At 35.8% G+C, this 22,539-nt stretch overlaps 1 protein-coding gene and 1 long non-coding RNA gene across 2 annotated transcripts in view; one reads left to right on the top strand and one right to left on the bottom strand.

Annotated features, from left to right (window-relative positions):
• Positions 1 to 22,539, bottom strand: part of LOC138849922 (uncharacterized) — a 277,914-nt gene that overhangs the window by 6,868 nt on the left and 248,507 nt on the right. The window lies entirely within an intron of this gene.
• Positions 1 to 22,539, top strand: part of TRPA1 (transient receptor potential cation channel subfamily A member 1) — a 67,643-nt gene that overhangs the window by 30,854 nt on the left and 14,250 nt on the right. Inside the window, 6 exon segments of the mRNA XM_008255655.5 lie at positions 1,708 to 1,767; positions 2,617 to 2,715; positions 14,788 to 14,858; positions 15,399 to 15,561; positions 16,334 to 16,423; positions 18,053 to 18,222. Of these exon segments, the coding sequence (XP_008253877.4) occupies positions 1,708 to 1,767; positions 2,617 to 2,715; positions 14,788 to 14,858; positions 15,399 to 15,561; positions 16,334 to 16,423; positions 18,053 to 18,222 (653 nt within the window).

Here is a 22,539-nt window from a genome sequence, read left to right as displayed (position 1 = left end):
CCTCTTGCTATGCTATCTTAGCTAAGTTATTTTATCTCTCTCAGCGTCATTTTCTGTACTCTTTATCTCTGAAACAGTGATGTTGACATGTATCTTGCAAGGCATTAAATCAGATTAAATACATAAAATGTGAAGGATAACAGTTGGCAGATAATATACCTCAAAATTTTATATTGCTCATGTAGATATTAGTATTATTAATGTATTGTTTTTATTTATTAAAAAACCACTTAATCTGTGCTAAATGCTACATGTACATTTTTTCTTTATAACATCAAATGGAAATTAAAGTCAGTTCATTGTATAAATGGCATGTAAATTAACTTTTTAGATGCATGCATCATATCAAAGAGCACATCAATTTTCAGAATTGAAAAACAATAGACTCCTACTCAGCAATTGCAGTAGTTAGAATATATCCTAATAGATAATCAGATACAGATATTTATATAGAACATTTCATTCAGCATTATTTTAATGGGAAGAAATATTAGAAATATTCACATATTAAACAGTAAACAGCTGAAGATATTACATCAAAATCTTAAGAATTATCTGTTGGGGATGATGATTGGTTTTCCTTTATACCACTATGTTTTCTATAATGACTTATTTTTGTATTGTGAATTTTTTAAATAAGCTAGGATATTTACATTTAGTCTCACAAAAACACATTTGAATTTCTTTTTTTTTCTATTTTTTTTTTTGACAGGCAGAGTGGACAGTGAGAGAGAGAGACAGAGAGAAAGGTCTTCCTTTTGCAGTTGGTTCACCTTCCAATGGCCGCCGTGGCCGGCGCGCTGCAGCTGGCGCACCATGCTGATCCAATGGCAGGAGCCAGGTACTTCTCCTGGTCTCCCATGGGGTGCAGGGCCCAAGCACTTGGGCCATCCTCCACTGCACTCCCTGGCCACAGCAGAGAGCTGGCCTGGAAGAGGGGCAACTGGGACAGAATCCAGTGCCCAGACCGGGACTAGAACACGGTGTGCCAGCGCCGCAAGGCGGAGGATTAGCCTGTTGAGCCACGGCGCCGGCTCACATTTGAATTTCTTACATGCATTGCTGAAAAGTTGCTTTTTTTTTTAACTCCCATCCTATTTCCTAAGACAACTCATCCTTAATTTTGCCTTTGCCAATAAGTACAAAAATTTCAAAATGTAGCATCCAGACCTACCTCTTTGTTTTTGCCTTGCACAACACTGCTGACTGCTACTTGTCTTCATTTACCATGATATCTATTAAGACCCTCTGTAAAGAACCCAGCACTGCCATCTGGGCACCAGAAGTCCTCCTTGAGATTTTCTAAGTCCTTCTGTTCCTGAGACCAGCCAGATCCCCATTTCTCCCTTTCAAGGCATAGTCCAATCCTCTATTCTCAAGTCCTCTTGGCAGGGTTGACCAGATGCCCCAGGAACTTAGGACTGTACTGATGGTGCCATCTGGTTCAAAGTCCTGGTTCTACTGCAGGCAGAGGATTAACCTACTGCGCCAAGGCGCTGGACTCTCACCTGGTATTTCTGATGCATACAGATGTATTTGTAATACAATTATATTTTAGCCTTTGTTACTGAAAGACATGGATTATAATTTATCCTTGAGGTACAAAACAAAACAGGAATTATTTTGTGTATTATTTTAGAAATATGACAATCCTTTCTCTTATGTGGTTTGCTGACTTAATAACAGCTGTTTTTTTCTCTCTTCAAGGTACTGTTAGATTTCTGCATAGTGCCTTCCACAGGAGACAAATCCTGCCGAGATTACCATGTAAGTTTATTTTATCATGAAAGTTTGAAGTGTATTTTATTATAATTTTTTGAAGAATATTAAAATTGTGTCACTATAATTTTACAGTCTATTGTAGAAGATATAGCTTTCATTTGTCATATTGTATTATATACCTGCGAGATTATCCCCTTACTTCCTGAGTTTTGCTCTGAAATTTTGTTTAGTGTTGTCCTAGTTTTTATGTTTTCTTTTCTTTATCTTTTTCTTTTTTTTTCTTTTTTTCTTTTTTCTTTTCTTTTTCTTTCTTTTTTTTTTTTTTTTTTTTTTTTTTTTTTTTTTTTTTTTTTTGCCAGGCAGAGTTAGACAGTGAGAGAGAGACAGAGAGAAAGGTCTCCCTTCCGTTGGTTCACTCCCCTAATGGCTGCTATGGCTGGCACTGTGCCGATCCGAAGCCAAGATCCGGGTACTTCTTCCCGGTCTCCCATGCGGATGCAGGGATCCAAGCACTTGGGCCATCCTCAACTGCCCTCCCAGGACACAGCAGAGAGCTGGACTGGAAGAGAAGCAACCAGGACTAGTACCTAGAGCCCCAACTAGGACTAAAACCTGGGGTGCTTGCGCCGCAGGCGGAGGATTAGCCAAGTGAGCCACGGCACCGGCCAGTTTTTATGTTTTCATGGGTAGTTAAGCATGAAGAATGGAAGTCTAAAAGGTCTCAATAATCTTTTTGGAATGCCTCTTTTTCCAGGACTATGAGTTATGAAGTAATCAAATAACACCATCCAGGATATTTATTTTCTGTTGTAGGTTTGCATAATTTATTTGCCACAAACTGCCTGCATCTTATAGTAGACTAACTGTGAATTTAAAAAAATTTGTTTTCTACAGATCGAGTATAATTTTAAGTATCTTCGGTGTCCATTATCATTCACTAAAAAATACGCACCTGTACAGGATGTTACATATGAGCCTCTTCCTATCCTAAATGTAAGTCCAGTGTTTTCTTCATCCAGAGTTTCTACTCAGGTTCTAAAATGTTTTGATACATAGGCCCACTCTTGTTGATGCGAGAAGGAGCCTGGCAAGAATTCCAGTCTTATAGTCTGTATCTATGTCTGCCAGAGTGACAGCAAAGCAATCACTTTCTACCATTGCTGTAATTGTGTCCTCTTAAAGGTCAACACTTCTGTCTACGTGGTCACGTGAAACCTGCTTTAATCCAGATTGGAATCAACCAGGGGCAGCGCAATCAGTGCTTGCTCCCCGCCTCTATCCACCTATACTTTCAAGAGTTTTCTTCGGTGTAAACCACAGGAAAATGTACAGGGTGTCATTTTACAGCTGCAGCTTCTAAGGGACACCCATGTAAATGATGATCTTTTAGGGACTCTCAGATGCTTCCAGAGAAATGTATTATATAGGAAGCCGGCTCTAAACAGCATGGATTCTGATTTCCCAGGAGATTTGCCCAAACCAGCTCTTATTCCAAAGAATACGTTTACATTTACAGCTAGTGAAGCAATGAAGTTCACGCATATGATCCACTACAGTCTTAACCAAGGGTCTCAAAGCCAAATGACTGCAGAGAAAACAAGTACAGATGAATAACATAGGTACCTAATTAAATGGACAGTGGCTGTTAATTTCAAAAATAATTTTTGCCATGTGGCAATAGCAATTGAAGGTTGTGTGAATATTTGCAACAAATTAACATCGTGTGCATGGGAAATAAATCATGTTTGAGGATTACAATAGAAAATTTTGGTATAGATCTATGCTGTTTAATGTGATCACCACTAGCCATATGTGACAACTTTAATTGAATTTAAATAAAATTGAGAATTCATTTCTTCAGTTGTACTAGCCACATTTCAAGTGTTCAGTAACCTATTTGGTTCATATTTCCCATACTGGAAAGCACAGATTTAATTTAATTTTAAATGGAAAAAAGTTCACATCTACATGGAAGTTTAAATGAGGTCTCCAAAACAATAGGTCATGCCTGTGCTTTCTTTTTCCAAGAATAGCTAGGCATGTTGCTTTGTGTGTCCAACTGGGCTTACAGCATGTAATAAACATTTTCTATAAGGACTCTTAAATTTCTCAGAATATACATATATCTCAATTTGCTTTTCAAATAGTTAAGATGGAAATAAATTGAAAAAAAGACAGTTAACCTAGAATACCATTTGCTAGTGCCACAATAGTATTTCTTAAAACTGAAATCCAGTATTTCTTAAAATAATGTCAGAATTACATTAGTACCTGTTAAAGTGAACACGTCTGAGGCACATCTTAGACCTACTGACTCATAAGTGTTGAAGGTGATCACAGGAATCAAAATTTTCAAAGAAGATTTTCAGAAATTTATACAAATACTAAAATTGGTGCTGGCAAAAACCAATAGAAGATTTTTGAAAACATGGGTGAGTATTCAGACCAAAAAGGTAGAGGTTATTTGAATACTTTTGGAAAGTACAAACATTTCTGTTAAATTAAGGAAACTAAAACTAGAAATTTCAACTTTTTATCTAAAAGATTTCCAGAGAGATGATAGGGAAAAACATTAAATATAATTACTGAGAATTTTCTAGAAATGAAAGATATGACTCATCAGATTAAAATATTTTTCTGTGAGAAAGAGTAGTGGTGTCTATCAACAGAGAAAGTCTAAATAAACTGTCAAATCTATAATTACATAATGGAATAATATTAGTGATAAATATTTAATTAACATTAATTCAACATTTTTGCACTGTGCTGTTGAATTTTTTTAAAAAAGCACATTGAAGACATAAATTGAGTCAAACACATTTACCAAATAGTTATACTTCATCCTACAGTTATATGAGTTTTTGTGCATATATGTTTATGAAAAGATTTTGGAGAATGCACAAATTACAGATGATGATATTCCTGGTGAAATGGAGTGGGGCCATGGCTATGGGCTTAGGGCAATGAGAGCTATAGTCTTATCCCAATATTTTAGTATTTTAAAAGATAGCTTATTTATATATTTATTTTAATTGTGGTAAGAAAACACAGAATATTATTTTAATTGTCATAACCATTTTTAAGTTCACAAATAGTGTTCAGTATATTCACACAGTTGCTCAAGAGATCTCAAGTTCTCTTTCATCTTAAAAAATGGAAACTCACATTCATTAAACATGAATTCTTGTCACCTTTCCCCCATCCATTGGTAAGCACCTGCCTGCATTTTGTTACTATGATTTTGACTGCTTATGGGCACTTCATATGAGTGGAGTAATATAGTACCTGTTTCTTTTTTATAAGTTTTTTAATTTAATTTTTTTGACAGGTAGAGTTAGACAGTGTGAGAGAGAGACAGAGAGAAAGGTCTTCCTTCCATTGGTTCACCCCCAAAATGGCCGCTACAGCTGGCACACTGTGTCGATCTGAAGCCAGGAGCCAGGTGCTTCCTCCTGGTCTCCCTTAATGGTGCAATGCCCAAGCACTTGAGCAATCCTCCACTGCCTTCCTGGGCCACAGCAGAGAGCTGGACAGGAAGAGGAGCAACCAGGACAGAATCCGGCACCCCAACCGGGACTAGAACCTGTGGTGCTGGTGCCGCAAGCAGAGAATTAGCCAAGCAAGCCGTGGCGCTGACATAAAATTTGATTTAAGTTTTACAATTTTCATATATTTCATATACACAGATTTAGGAACATAGTGATACTTCCCATGGTACCCTCCCTCCTGCCCACAATCCAATCCTTCTTCTTCCCTATCCCATATCCACTCTTAATATTTACAAAGATCCACTTTCAGTTTACTTATGGATCATAAAATTAACCCTACACTAAGTAAAAGAGTTCAACAAGTGGTATGAAGAAAATAAAACATGGTTCCTCAACAGAAGAGACAAGGCCTTTAAATAATCATTGACTCTCAAAATGTCCATTTCACTCCAGTATATTACATTTTAGGTACACTGTTGGTTATCTCGTGTCAGGGAAAACATATGATATCTGCTTTATTTGTGATCGGCTTAGTTCACTAAATATAATGATTTCCAATTGCATCCATTTTGCTGCAAACGACAGGATTTATTTTTTTAACAGCTGAGTAATATTCAGTTGTGTATATATACCATAATATTTATCCAGTCAATAGTTGATGGACATCTGGGTTAATTCCATATCTTAGATATTGTGAATTAAGCTGCAATGAACATGGAGGTAGAGATAACTCTTTAAGATGCTGATTTCTTTTGGTTTGAGTACATTTCCAGCAGTGGGATAGCTGGGTCATATGGTAGGTCTATATTAAGATTTCTGAGGTATGTACATACTGTCTTCCGTGAAGGATGCACTAGTTTACATTCCTACCAACAGTGGATTAGGGTACCTTTTTCCCAACATCCTCACCAGCATTTGTTGTTTGTTGATTTCTGTATGAGAGCCATTCTAACTGGAGTGAGGTGAAACCTCATTGTAGTTTTCATTTGCATTTCCCTGATGGTAGTGTCTATTGGCCATTTGAATTTACTCTTTTGAAAAATACTTGTTCAAGTCCTTTGCTAATTTCTTAACTGGATTGTTTGTTATATTGTTGTTGAGTTTCTTAAGTTATTTATAGATTCTGGATATTAACCCTTCATCAGTTGCATAGTTTGCAAATATTTTCTCCTATTCTGTCAGTTGCCTCTTCACTTTCCTGAGTGATTCTTTTGCGGTGCAGAAGCTTCTCAGTTTGGTGTAATCACATTTGTCAACTTTGGTTTTGATTGCCTGTGCCGCTGGGGTCTTTTCCAAGAATTATTTGCCTATGCCAATGTCTTGCAGAGTTCTCCAGTGTTCTCCAGTAATTTGATGGTATAGGGTTGTAGATGTAGGTCTTTGATCCATTTTGAGTGGGTTTTTTGTATAAGATGTAAGGTGGTGGTCTGGTGTCATACTTCTGCATGTGGCGATCCAGTTCCCCAGCATTATTTGTTGAAGAGATGGTCCTTTCTCCAGGGATTGATTTTAGCTCTTTTATCAAAAATATGTTGGTTGTAGATGTGTAGATTGGTTTCTGGAGTTTCTAGTCTGTTCCATTGATCTACACATCTGTATTTTACAGTACTAGGCTGTTTTGATTCCAACTACCATTGAAATATGGTATTGTGATGCCTCTGGTTTTGTTTTTGTTGTATAAGATAGCTTTAGCTATTCAAGGTCTCTTGTGTTTCCATATAAATTTCAGCATCATTTTTTCTATATTTGAGAAGAATATCCTTGGTATTTTTATTGGGATCACATTCAATCTGTAGATTGCATATGGTATTAAGGACATTTTGATGATATTGATTCTTCCAACCATGAATATGGAAGATTTTTCTATTTTTTATGTCTTCTTTTACTTCTTTACTGTTTTGTAATTTTCATTGTAGATATATTTGACATCCTTGGTTAAATTTATTCCACACTACTTAATTTTTTGTAGCTATAGTATTGATCAAAAAAGTTCTTTCTCAGCTATGACATTGTCTGTGTATACAAAATCTATTGATTATTGTGTGTTGATTTTATATCCTGCCAATTTATTAAACTCTTTTATGAGTTCCAATAGCCTCTCAAGGGAGTCTTTATGATCCCTTTTATATAGAATCATGTCATCTGCAAATGGGGATAGTTTCAGTTCCTCTTTTCCAATTTGTATCCCTTTGATCGTGCTTTCTTGTCTTATTGCTCTGGCTAAAACTTCCAGGTCTACATTAAATAGCAATGGTGATAATGGGCATCTTTTTGTAGTTCTTGATCTTAGGAGGAATGCTTACAGCTTTTCTCCATTCAAGAGGATACTGGCCATGGGTTTGTCATAAATTGCCTTGACTGTGTTTAGGAAGGTTCCTTCTATACCCAATTTGCTTAAGGTTTCATCATGAAATGATGTTGTATTTTATCAGATCTTTTTTCTGCATCTATTGACATCACCTTATGATTTTTGTTCTTCATTTTGTTAATGTGATCTATCTCATTAATTTGTGAATGTTGGACCATCCCTGCATACCAGGGATAAATCTCACTTGGTCAGGTGAGTGATCTTTCTTATGTGTTGTTGGATTTGATTAGTTAATATTTTGTTGAGGACTTTTGCTTTTATGTTCATCAGGGATATTGGTCTATAGTTTTCTTTCTCTATTATATCTTTTTCTGGTTTAGGAATTAAGGTGATGCAAGTTTCATAGAAGGAGTCTGGGAGGATTCCCTCTCTTCCAATCATTTAGAATACCTTGAGAAGAATTGGAATTAGTTCTTTTTTAAATGTCTGGTGCAATTCAGCAGTGAAGCCATCTGGTCCTGGGATTTTCTTTGTTGGGAGGGTCTTTATTACTAAATCAATCTCTGTCTTGGTATTGGTCTGTTTTGGTATTTTGTGTTTTCATGACTCAATATTTGTGGGTTTTATGTGTCCAGAAGAATATATTTTTCTTTCTAGGTTTCCAATTGTTGGCATATAGCTCTTTGTAATAATTCTTGATGATTCTATTTATTCCTGTGGTATCTGTTGTTACATTTCCTTTTTCATCTCTGATGTTATTAACTTGGGTCTTCTCCCTCTTTCTTTGGTTAGTTGGGCTAATGATGTATCAATTTTGTTTATTTTTTCAAAAAAAACCAGCTCTTATTTTCACTGATCTTTTGTATTTTTTTGTTTCAATTTTATTTATTTATTATCTAATTTTCATTATTTCTTTCCTCCTAATAATTTAGTGTTTGGTTTATTGTTTTTCTAGATCTTTGAAATGCATTTCTAACTCATTTATTTGGTACCTTTCCAATTTTTTCATGTAGGCACTAATTGCTATAAACTGCCCTCTTATAGCTTTTGATATATCCCATAAGTTTTTTTTTTTTTTTTTGACAGGCAGAGTTAGACAGTAAGAGAGAGAGAGAGAGAGAGAGAGAGAGAGAGAAAGGTCTTCCTTTTTCCATTGGTTCACCCCCCAAGTGGCCACTGCCACAGCTGGCATGTAGCAGTCGGTGTGCTGCGCTGATCCAAAGCCGGGAGCCAGGTGTTTCTCCTGGTCTCCCATACGGGTGCAGGGCCCAAGGACCTGGGACATTCTCCACTGCACTTCCAGGCCACAGCAGAGAGCTGGACAGGAAGAGGAGCAACTGGGACAGAATCTGGCACCCCAATTGGGACTAGAACCTGGGGTGCCAGTACTGCAGGCAGAGGATTAGCCTAGTGAGCCATGGCACTGGCCATAAGTTTTGATACGATATATTGTCATCTTTATTTGTTTCCAAAAATTTTTTGATTTCTCTTTAGATTTTTTTCTATGACCCACTGTTCATTCAGGGGCCTAGTGTTGGGTCTCCATGTGTTTGCATATGATCTAGAGATTCTTGAGCTGTTGATTTCCACCTTCATTCTTTTGTGTTCAAAGAAGATGCATAGTATGATTTTCATTTTTTTTTTAAATTTGCTGATACTTGCTTTATGGCCTAGCATATGGTCTATCCTAGAGAAAGTTCCATGTACTGATGAGAATATTGTGTACTCTGCAACTGTGGGGTGAAAAGTTCTATAGATATTAATTAGTCTATAGTGTTGATTAACTCTGTTGTTACTTTAGTGATTTTCTGTCTAGTTGATCTGTCCATTGATGAAAGTTGGGTGTTGAAGTTCTCCATACTATTGTATTGGAGCCTATGTCTCCCTTTAGATCCATTAATATTTCTTTTAAATAGCCAGTTGCCTTGTAATGGGGTGCACATTACAGTCATATCTTCCTGTTAAATTGATCTTAATCCTAACATAGTGCTCTTTATTTCTTTTAACAGTTTTTGTGTTTAAGTCTATTTTTTTTGACATTAGGATGGCTACACCTGTGCTTTTTGGCTTTCTGTTAGCATGTAATATCTTTTTCTATCCTTTCACTTTCAGTGGTGCTTATCTTTGTTGGTGAGATGTGTTTCATGTAGGCAGCAAATATATGGGTCTTCTTTTTAAATCCATTCAGTCAGTCTGTATCTTTTAAGTGGAGAGTTGAGGCTATTTACATTCAAGATGACTATTGATTAGTAATGTCTTGACCCTGCCACTTCTCCACAAATATTTCTATTGTTCACTTTGGATTTCTTTTGTATTTTTACTGGGAGATTTTCTGCCCTCACATTTTTCATAATGATGGTTCTTTCTGTGTTTCTGTGTGTAGCATAGCCTTAAGCCTCTTTTGTGAGGATTTACAACTGATAACAAATTCTTTAAATTCCTGTTTGTTTTGGAAGGTCTTTATTTTACCTTCATTCAAATAGAAGCCTTGCAGGATATAGTAATCTGGTTTGACAGATTTTCTTCTTTTAAGACTTGGATTATGTCTTGCCATTCTCTACTAGCCCATAGAGTTTCTGATGAGAAATCAGCTGTGAATCTAATAGGAGATCCTCTGAAAATAATCTGGCCTAGCTCTCATGCACAATTTAGAATCTTTTCTTTGGGTTTTACTGTGGAAAGTTTGACTATAATTGTCATGATGAAGATCTTTTCTAGTCATGTCTATAAGGAGTTCTATGTGCTTCCTGTACTTGGATGGCCCTTTCTTTCTCCAAATTGGGGAAGTTTTATATAAGTATTTCACTAAAAAGGCCTTCTAACCCATTCTCTCTTTCCATACCTTCAGGCACTCCTAAGACCCATATGTTGGGTCATTTGATAATATCTCATATTAATCTTCTGAATTCTACTTCTGGTATATCATCAATCTTTTATTTTTTATTTATTTATTTGACAGGTAGAGTTATAGACCGTGAAAGAGAGAGACAGAGAGAAAGGTCTTTCTTCCATTTGTTCACCCCCCAAATGGCCACTATGGCCAGCGCTGCGCCAATCCGAAGCCAGGAGCCAGGTGCTTCCTCCTGGTCTCCCATATGGGTGCAGGGGCCCAAGCATTTGGGCCATCCTCCACTGCCCTCCTGGGCCACAGCAGAGAGCTGGACTAGAAGAGGAGCAACTAGGACTAGTAGTTTTTTGTGGGATTTTAGTTTAATAGATACAAAGTCATGTAATTTAGGACAAAAGATAATTTTACTTCTTCCTTTCCAATTTGGATGCCTTTTAAGTCTTTTTCTTTTGTCAATGTCTGCCTAGCATTTACAATACTAAGTTGAATAGAATTTTGAGAGTAGACAGCATTGTCTTGTTCCCGATTAGAGGAAAAGCCGTCACTATTGAATTTGATGTCATCTATGGGCTTAACATATATGACTTTTATAATATTGAGGTGGTTTTTATCTATTCCTAGTTTGTTGAGTTTCTTATTATGAAAAGGTATTAAATTTTTAACTTTTTATTTGTTTTTTTTTATTTTTTTAAATTTTTTAAAATTTTTTGACAGAGTGGACAGTGAGAGAGAGAGACAGAGAGAAAGGTCTTCCTTTGCCATTGGTTCACCCTCCAATGGCTGCCACGGCCGGTGCGCTGCAGCCAGCACATCGCGCTGATCCGAAGCCAGGAGCCAGGTGCTTCTTCTGGTCTCCCATGCAGGTGCAGGGCCCAAGGATTTGGGCCATCCTCCTCTGCACTCCTGGGCCATAGCAGAGAGCTGGCCTGGAAGAGGGACAAATGGGACAGAATCCGGTGCCCCGACCGGACTAGAACCCGGTGTGCTGGCGCTGCAGGTGGAGGATTAGCCTATTTAGCCAAGCCATCTCATTCTTGAGAATTTACCCAAAGGAAATGAAATCAGCATATAAAATTGTTATTTTTACTTATTTAAGTTTTAAAATTAGATTGTGATTTGTAATATTTTTCTTTGTTGATGTAAGCATTTACCATTGCAAACTTCCCACTTAGTATTAATTTTATTATATCCACAAATTTTGATACATCGTTCTCTCATTTGTCTCCAGATAATTCCTAAACTCTTTTTTATTTCTTCTCTGACCCTTTGGTTGTTTAAATCTGTTGTTTAATTTCCAGCCCCCACCCTTCCCTTCTGCTTTTGTCTGTTTGAAAAAAATATTTGTTTTTCCTTTATTTTGTATTATTTTTTATTTTTTAATTTTTAAACTTACATGAAAGGCAACAGAGTGACACAGAGAAATAGAAAGAGAGGGAATTCCCATTTACTGGTTTACTCTCTAAATCCCTGGAACAACCAGGGCTGGGTCAGGCTCAAACCCAGGATCCTGGAACTCTAACAGGGTCTCCCACATTGGTGGCAAGAACCCAACTATTTGAGTTATTATCTGCTGCCTCCCAGAGATTGCATTACCATGAAGCTAGAATGGAAAGTAGAGAGAAGACTCAAACCCAGGCACTCCAATATAGGATGTGGGTGTTCCAAGCAATGGCTTAACCACTGTGTCAAACACCTACCCTCTCCTTTACTTTTGAAGGAAATTTTTATCAGTTATAATATTCTGCGTAGGCAGTTTATTTTCTTTCCACATTTTGAATATGTGATTATTATTACACTCCATTGTAGATTGCCAGGTTACTGCTGGGAAATTTGTTCATATTCTTATTAAGTTTCGCTTGCATGTGATGAATTTCTTCTCTCTTGCTTACTTCATGTTTGGTAACTTTTGACACTTAGATTAAAATGTGTCTCTTTGAATTTATGCTAATTGAAGTTATTTGAGATTCTTGAATGTGTGCATCCATTTATCTTCTCAGATTTAGAAAGTTTACAGCCGCCGGCGCCGCGGCTCACTAGGCTAATCCTCCGCCTAGCGGCGCCGGCACACCGGGTTCTAGTCCCGGTTGGGGCGCCGGATTCTGTCCCGGTTGCCCCTCTTCCAGGCCAGCTCTCTGCTGTGGCCAGGGAGTGCAGTGGAGGATGGCCCAGGTGCTTGGGCCCTGCACCCCATGGGAGACCAGGAAAAGCACCTGGCTCCTGGCTCCTGCCATCGGATCAGCGCGGTGCGCTGGCCGCAGCGCGCTGGCCGCGGCGGCCATTGGAGGGTGAACCAACGGCAAAGGAAGACCTTTCTCTCTGTCTCTCTCTCTCACTGTCCACTCTAACTGTTAAAAAAAAAAAAAAAAAAAAGAAAGTTTACAGCCATTGTTTTATCAAATAGAATCTCTGTTTCTCTCTTTCATCTTCTTCAGAGCCTCCCATATTGTATATATTGTTCTGCTTGATTTAGTCTTTTTTTTAAAAGATTTATTTTATTTATTTGAAAGACAGAGTTACAGAGAGAGGTAGAAACACAGAGAGAGGTCTTCCATCCGCTGGTTCACTCCCCAGATGGCCGCAACAGCCGTAGCTGCACCAATCCGAAGGCAGGAGCCCAGAGCTTCTTCCAGGTCTCCCACGTGGGTGCAGGGGCCCAAAGATTTGGGCCATCTTCTACTGTTTTCCCAGGCCATAGCAGAGAGCTGGATCAGAAGAGGAGCAGCCAGGACTAGAACTGGTGCCCATATGGAATGCTGGCACTTCAGGCCATGGTTTTAACCTGCTGCACCACAGCACTGGCTCCTTGATTGAGTCTTATAAGTCCTTTAGGCTTTCCTCACCATTTTTCTGCTTGTCTCCTCTGATTTGATAATTTTGGATATTGTATCATCTTTTAAGATGACTCATTCTTCTTTCTAGTCAATTTTACTGTTGAACTCCTCTAGTGAATTTTTCAGTTCAGTTACTGCATTTTTTGGCTCCAGAATTTGTTTAGTTATTCATCATTGTTTCTGTTTCTTTGTTAATATCCTAATTTTATTCATATATAGCTTCTTTTTTTATTTTGTTTAGTTATTTTTCTTCTCTGTTTTAATTTATTGAGTATCCTTATGTTAGATATTTGAATTATTTGGTAATTCATATATATCTCTGTACTTTTAAGGTTGATTTCTGAATATTTAATTTGTTTCTTTGATTAGGCTATGTTTCCCAATTTCTTTGCATGTCTTATTGTCTGTCTTTGGTTGGAACTTGGCATTTGGGGAAAAAAGACCACATTTCACAATCTTTACTCTCTGACTTTGTATAGGAAAGATGTTCTCCAATTAGACTACCTTCCAATTCTACAGACTTCTCAAGTTTTTTCTTGGAATTCTTCTTGTTGGGGCTTGTGCATATACTCTAATTGAAGAAGTTTACCTGCTTCTATTCAAGCCCTTGCCTGGGTTTTCGTCTATGGTACTGTAGCCTCTCTGGTTCTATAACAAGCTATGAGACTAGAGCACTACCTAGTGTCTGTTTGTGAAACTGCAGCCTTTCTAGTGCTAATCAGGCCCTGGTGATTTTCATTCTCTGTGATCCCTTCTGAAACTGCTCCTTTTCCATGCTTAGATTCAGGCAAGAGTGAAACCATTGCTGTGTAAAGCACCCTCCAAAAGTCAGAATTTAATGTACATTCCATCTTCTCTTTCTCTTCCCATAGTGAAGCTAGGAGTTGGGAGTTTTCTCTCAATGGTACTGTGCTATGCCAAAAGGAGAGGCTGTGATGAGCAAATTCAAGCAATTTTCATGCTGTCTTTGTTATGCTTCTTTTGGTTGCACATTTCTCTGGGATGAAGGGTTCTCTTAACTGGGTTCTGGATTGTCACAAAGGCAAATGGTTCATTCATTGTTCTTAAGTTGGAGTCTGTGAAGCAAAGAATGTCTGTAGTTTCCCATTCTATATTCTTGATATCAGTTTCTATATGTATTTATTCAATAACTAAAAATCATTTTATATGTAGTAATTCTTAATGATGCTCATGAAAATTTACAATCTATAGGTTAATTTTTATGTATATTTATTATTTAAAATCCTTTCTGGAAATATAAGCCTTAATTTCTACAAGGACAGAATGAAGATATAATACCTGCTAATTTATTTTTAATGTTCTTTCCTATTACAAGGTTGTGTGAGATTGAAAATTTTGTTATTTAAACTATTTAGAGATCAAAAGAGACAGACTGAATCAGATAATTTTACCTATATAAAATAGTTCCCTTTAGCTTGTGTTTTACTTATAATCTTGATTTAATTTTTGATTTCCCAAAGCAAGCATTATTTTTATAATATCAAAATAAAGTTAAAAAGAAAAAATCCTTAGTTTAACCACACTAGTTTAATATGATTGTGTTTTTATTTCTCTCCTCTTATTTCTCAGGTAATGGTACAACATAACCGTATAGAACTTCTCAATCATCCTGTGTGTAAAGAATATTTACTTATGAAATGGTACGTATTCAATAGTATTTCATTTTTAGTGCTATCCCCATTAAATATATTAAGTCTACTAAACAAACATATTTTGATGCTTCAGGTTTTATTATTGTAGTGTTTTACACTTTGAACAAGAAATATGTATCAAAATCAATTTTTGCTATTAATAAATGCTGGCATTGTTTAACTTTGACGCTCAATGAAATATGTGGGGTGTTGGAAGTAATCATTGTATAAGACATGAAGAAAGTATCCTCAGGCTTACAGTTTAGTGTTCAATGTGGGGGGCACTGTGTTCTAAGGAAGAACACTCACCTTTGAGTCAGAACATAAGGGCTAAAATCTCTGCTTTTCCACTAATTGGTGTGACTTTCAGTCAGGATTTGCTCAGAAGTTGATATTCTTTCTCTGAAAATGAAAAAGCAATTTTAATATTTTCTTGATTCTAAAATTCAGTGGATTTAACAAAGATAGTTCTGAATTTTTTTTCACAAATATCTTAAGTAAATGTTTTTGTTTGAAATGGATTAGTTATGGCTTTCTTATTTTTTGTAGGTGTGCTTATGGATTTAGAGCCCATATGATGAACCTAGGATCTTACTGCCTTGGTCTCATACCCATGTCCTTGCTTGTTGTCAATATAAAGCCAGGAATGGCTTTCAATTCAACTGGGATCATCAATGCAACTAGTGATCATTCAGAAATATTAGACACCACGGTATTTTCAAACTTCACCTTTTTAAAATGAATTATATAAAAATTATTTTTTCTTAGGAATAAATAAATAAAGCTGAAATATCAAGATAATAAGTCTGAAATATCCAGATTGGGATAATAATATATAGCCTATAGAATCTGTGTATTATACCAATTTCTCCTAAAATATTTTATGGGCTAAAAGGGACTATAAATGAATAGGTCCATACATGAGTTTATAAACTAAATTAGGAGCAAACTGATTAAATGAGATCCTAACTTAAATGTTGAAGTATAACACTTTTAAAGTAGGCCTATAAAAAAGCAGATTTTTTGTTTCTATGTATTTTGGGGAGCATGGAATGGGGAGAGATGGTTAGTGGGTGTGGAGTATCTGTGTGGAATGATGAATAAATTGTGGAATTAGGTGCTGGCTGCATAACATTGTGAATGTATTAAATGTCACTGAATTGTACATTTTTCAATGTAAATGTCATATAAAATATGTAAGTTTTAACATGGATTTTACTATAATTAAAAACGTTTATAGATGTATGGATCCATAGTCATTTAGAATTCAATTGGAAAATTTTGAGCCTCTCTTAATAAGGACATAAGGGAATAAATATGCATTATTTATACTGTTACGTGAATATTAACTGTTTAATTTTAATTTAATTTAATTTTCTGTTTAATTCAAGTGTAGACCATGCATAAAAAGAAGCAAAAAGAAAAAAACATTTAATAGCAGAAATTATGAAGAAATTAAAGTGCTGTTTTATTTTGTTTTTCAGAACTCATATCCAATAAAAGTTTGTATGATTTTAGTTTTTTTAACAAGTATATTTGGATATTGCAAAGAAGTGGCTCAGATTTTCCAACAGGTACATAATACATTTTACATCTCTAAAATTTTAAATATCTTAACATGCAGAACATACACTGATAAACTATTACTTGAAATAGTATTATGTTATAGTAAGCTCACATAGCTTGACTAAGGTACAAATCGAAAACAGGAAGCAGAAACTTTTCAAAATGTAGAAATCACATGCTTTTAATAATGTCACTGCATATTTGATGTACCTGCAAAAAGGATGTTCCACGTTCACTGTCTCACCTGGGTCTGGCTGCCTACAAGTGATTGTTATCAATGATTTTTCTGTGTTTTATATCAGTTTTGATATTTTGACAGCATAATAGGTTTGGGATTTGATAATTTTAAGTGTAAATGCTTATAAAGAACTTAGCTCCAACTTAACATTTCAAATGGATCTGTTTTTTAGGTCTTTTATTAATATTAATTCTTTTCTTTATTGGATAAAATTCCGAGTTCTAACAAAATTTGGAAACATTTTTTAATATGATTTAACTTTATATTTTATTTTTTAATGTGAGCTAATCAAATTCAGAGCAAACCCAAGAGTTATATAAACTCTCTGCAGGTCCTTGCTTTGGTTGGCAAGTGACATGGATCTTTTATTTCTCAGTATGAAGGTTTAGTCTCTTATTCATGTTTTTTTCATATATATTTTATATGCATTATTTTATAAGACATATCTTCTTATACCTCATCTGCTTTGTAAATTATATTTACATTATGTGTGCACATGGATATTTGTATTAAAGAATGTTAATGGTAAGAATAATGATTTGTATTTGTTTAATATTATATATTACAAATATACTCATATATAATTTGTATATATAATTGTCACAATTCTGAGGGTTTGACTGCATTGTTCCATTTTTACCATAAATTATTCAGAAATATAACTTAACCTACATGGCCATTATTTTCTTTTTCCTAAAATGAAAATTACTGATTAGAGTTTAAATTAAGCTACAAAGTTAAATGAATTCTCTCTCAGATTTGATTTCTACAATTTCTTATTAATATTTAAATTGCCCAACCTGTGATAACTTAATATTCAAAACATGAAATCCTCAATATCCTAAGTTAGTATCCAAATTTAATAACTATGGGAATTCTAACATCCAAAACATGAAATCTTTAAGAATACAATTGTGATTTGTTCTCATTTCCTGATTACGCCTTGGTACAAGTTTCAAACCACTTTAGGAACACCTTTAGTTAAAAGGTATCCTGAGAAGCCATATACATGTCTTTATATAGGTCTCTGAAATATTTGTATAGTTCTCAGGAATTATTAAAACAGATTGCAGTTTTCTAGGAATGTCTTTAAGATGGAATGGACACCCCAGTGAAATCCCAGAAGTTTGTAGGATTTTTGTAGGGATTAGAGCCCCATAGCATCAATTTAAAAGATGCCCCTTAGCCATTTGCAACACTAATCCATACTCCAAGGACACTGAAGTCAATCCAGGACAGCAGAGGGTAGCTCCATGGCCCTAAATTTGTCTCCAGTTGGCCATACGGACTAAAAATGTTGTCACTGAAGATACGCATACACACACACACACACACACACACATACCCATAGGATGTCAGATCTCTACATGTGGTAATTGTTTGTTCTTTTCAATCCCAGAAAAAGAATTATTTTATGGATTATGGTAACTTGGTTGAATGGATTATTTACACAACCAGCATAGTTTTTGTGCTGCCCTTGTTTGTTAGCATACCAGCTTATATGCAGTGGCAATGTGGAGCAATTGCAATCTTCTTCTATTGGATGAACTTTTTATTGTATCTTCAAAGGTAAAACCAGCTTGAATTATTTCTATATCCTTTTAAGCATTTAAAAACTTTTATTTATATAAGGGGAGCAAATTTCATGTATTTCATGCACATAGTTTGAAGAGCATAATGATACTTCCCACCTCACTTTCCCTCCATGCCTCTTTCCAATCCTGACTCCTCCGTCATTATTTTTCTTTAATTTTTACAAGGACATATTTTCAATTTACTTTATAATCACAAGCTTAACCCTCCACTAAATAAAGAATTCAACTAGTAGAAAAATCACTGTCCCCTAAGTGTATAGCCAAGAGCTATAAAAAAATAAGCAACAATCAAGTCTCAAAATGTCAATTTTGCTTATATACATTGCTTTTTTGTATTCTGTATATTAGTTACCTCAAATCAGGGAAAGCAGATGATACTTGTCCTTTTAAGACTGGCTTATTTCACTAAGCGCAATGCCTTTAAGCATATTTAATACTAAAAACTATTAGAAGTAACAGATTTATAACTGATTTATTCCTTTTCCAATTGTTTTAATGTGAAAAATTATATATCCTCCATTAAGGAAGATGGTGGGTTCTGAAATTCAGAGTGTAGACCAGAAATTCTTAGCCTTAGTACTATTGACATTTTCTGCCAAGTAATTCCTTTATTTGGTGGGGTGGGGAGTAGGGTCTGCCTTAGGTATTAGAAATGTTTAACAGCATCCCTGTCTTCTACCTGCCAGATACCAGTTACATATATCTCATATAACTTGTGACAACCAAAAGTGTAGTTAGAGAATGCCAGTGTCACCTAATTGCCAAATCTGCCCAGTTCAAGGACCACTAGTCTAGATAAATCTAGATTAAATGTAGGGAGTAAATGGGGAAAAAAAGTATTAGCTATTCTTATTTTACCTCTACTATATGGTAAATATTTATTTTGAGTTAAAACACTCACAATGGAATCATAGGTTGCATGAGAAATAAAGCTAGTAGAAGAGAAAGAATAGACACAAAGAATCTAATTATCATGCAATAGGTACCTCTAGGTTTGTGAGCACTTTTAATCCACTTCTACCTGAAATACCTCACTCCAATCCTAATTCCTCTAATTCTTTTATTAAGCATTTTATAGCATGTTCTTTGATATGGGGAAACTATGATTTTTTCTTTCTTACTTTGATGGAAATAATGTCCATTGGTCAAATGGTAAATTGGCTGGACAGACTGCAATATAATAATGGTAAGGGACTTTAACACCTCTTTCATAAATGGACAGATTGTTCAGACAGAAACCAGCCAAATAAGAACTCTTTGAATTGCACCCTATTTCTATTGAACCTAACAGACATATACAGAACATTTCACTCAACAGCTGCCAAATACACATTCTTCTTGATAGCACACAGAACATCCTCCAGGATAGATCACAAAACGAATCTCAACAAATTTTTAAAAAAAGAGAATTCATAATGAGTATCTTTTCTGACATGATGCCAAAACTAGAAATTACTAACAAGTAAATCTTTGGTAAGTATATGGAAATTAAGCAACCTTCTCCTGAAAACCAATAGATCAAGAATGAAACTTAATAATTTCTTGAAATAAGTAAAAATGGAAGTAGAACATACAAAGACCTTTCAGATAGAATAAAAACTGTATTAAAAGGGAAGGTCATAGCAATCAATGCTTACATCAATATAGCAGGAAGATCTCAGATAAAGACTTTATGGAATTAGAAAAACTGGAACAAATCAAAACCAAAATAAAGGGCTGGCGCCGCTGCTCACTTGACTAATCCTCTGCCTGTGGCGCTGGTACCCTGGGTTTTAGTCCCAGTTGCTCCTCTTCCAGTCCAGCTCTCTTCTGTGGCCCAGGAAGGCAGTGGAGGATGGCCAAGTGCTTGGGCCCTGCACTCGCATGGGAGACCAGGAGGAAGCACCTGGCTCCTGGCTTCGGATTGGTGCAGTGCGCTGGCCGTAGCGGCCATTTTGGGGGTGAATCAACGGAAGGAAGACCTTTCTCTCTTTCTCTCTCTCTCTCTCACTGTCTAAGTCTGCCTGTCAAAAAAATAATAAAGAAAAGGAAAGAAAAATAAAAAATAAATAAAATCAAGAGATGGATATTTGAAAAGATAAAGAATTGACAAACCCTTAGCTAAACTTGGTATGAAAAAAAGTTTCAAATAAACAAAATAAGAGATGAAAAGGGAGACATTATGTCTGATGCCACAGAAATACAAAGGATTATTAGAGGTTATTATGAACAATTATACAGCAACAAATTGGATAACCTAGAAAAAATGGAAAAATTTCTGTACACATATAACTTATCAAATTGAATTGTAGGCCGGCGCCGCAGCTCAATAGGCTAATCCTCCACCTTGCGGCACCGGCACACCGGGTTCTAGTCCCTGTCGGGGCACCGGATTCTGTCCTGGTTGCCCCTCTTCCAGGCCAGCTCTCTGCTGTGGCCAGGGAGTGCAGTGGAGGATGGCCCAAGTACTTGGGCCCTGAACCCTATGGGAGACCAGGAGAAGCACCTGGCTCCTGCCATTGGATCAGTGTGGTGCGCCGGCCGCAGTGCGCTGGCTGCGGTGGCCTTTGGAGGGTGAACCAACGGCAAAGGAAGACCTTTCTCTCTGTCTCTCTCTCTCTCACTGTCCACTCTGCCTGTCAAAAAAAAAAAAAAGATTGAATTGTAAAGAAATATAATATCCACACAGGCCAATAATAAGTAATGAGATTGAATCAATAATAAAAATTCTCCCATTAAAGAGAAGTCTAGGACAAGACAGTTTTACTGCTGAATTCTACCAAGTATTTAAATATACTTTTTAATTTATTCCAAAAACAAAAAAGAGGAGTTTGGATAATAGATATGAAATCAGAGTTACAAGGATAGAAGACATTCGTAGTATTACACAACATAGTAGAGTAACTATAGTTCATAATAACCTATTATATATTTTGTGAGCAAACATAAGAAAGGAGTTCCTAGGCTACAACCATAACTTCAAAGAAAGGAAAGTATGGTTAAACTTATTGGATCAATATACATTGAGTTGAATGTATACATGTGTCCCAATATAGCCCATAAATATATACAGATATTGATGATTTTTTTCAAAAAGGAATTATTTCAAACTCATCTTTTGAGGCTCACATTACCCTGAGACTGAAACCAGACAAGGTTGGCGTGGCCCAGCTCTGTTGTGGGCATTTGGGAAGTGAACTTGTGCATAGGAGATTTTTGTCTCTCTGTCTCTCTCTCTGCCTTTCAAATCAGTAAAATAAAAAAGAAATTTTAAAGAAATAGGCAGTTAGTTTAAACAGATATTTCTCAAAGTGGACTTACAAATGGCCAACAGGTTCATGAAAAAATGCTTAATGTCATTAATCATCAGGGAAATGCAAATAAAAACCACAATGAGATACATCAGTTAGATTGGCTATTATCAATAAGACAAAAGTTAACAAATGCTGACAAGAATGTGGAGAACAGGCATTCTAATTCACATTTGGTGATGGTATAAATTAGTATAGCCATGTGGAAAACAGTATGGCAAGTCCTAAAAAACTAAAAATAGAACTACCATGCAATCCAACAATCATACTGCTAAGTATGTATCTTAGGTAACTGAAATGAAATCACTATTGAAGAGACATCTGCCTTTTTTGGGTGGCACAACAGTCAAGAAAGGGAAACAGCCTAAGTCTTCCTCAGCTGATGAACAGATAAAGAAAATGTGGTACATATACCCAATGGAATGATATTCAGCCACAAAAAGGATGAATTCTTACCATTTGCAGCAACATGGATGGGACTAGAGATCATTATGTTGAGTGAAATAAGCCAAGCAGAGAAAGCCAAGTACTGCATAATTTTCTCTCATATGTGAAATCTCAGATACTTGATTCCATAGAAGAGTAGAATGGTTGTTACCAGAGGCTTGGGAAACAGAAAGGGCAGGATGGGCAAAGGTTGGCTTAAGGGTCCCAAGTTAGATAAGAGTAAGAAGTTTTAAAGTTCTACTGCAAAGTAAGGTGACCATACACAATAATAATGTACTTTATATTTCACTTAAAAAAAACTAGAAGGCAGGATGTTTAATGTTTTCACTTGAAATAAATGTTAAATGTTTGAGGAGATATGTTTACCCTGATTGGTCATCATGTAGTATATATATGTATATGTATAGAAATATCAAATAGTAACCATAGATATGTAACATTTTTATATGTCAGTTAAAATGAAATTTAAAAATTAAAGGTAAAGACTAATATGAAGGAAAAAAGTAAATAGAAACATCAAATAGTAACCATAGATATATACAATTTTTATGTCA

The sequence above is a fragment of the Oryctolagus cuniculus genome, chromosome 6 (genome assembly GCF_051225735.1).
Source record: "Oryctolagus cuniculus isolate XC-2025 breed Fujian yellow rabbit chromosome 6, ASM5122573v1, whole genome shotgun sequence".
Lineage (NCBI taxonomy): Eukaryota > Metazoa > Chordata > Mammalia > Lagomorpha > Leporidae > Oryctolagus > Oryctolagus cuniculus.
The sequence above is the reverse complement of the archived record's forward strand: the minus strand, read 5'-3'. Positions and strand labels throughout refer to the sequence as shown.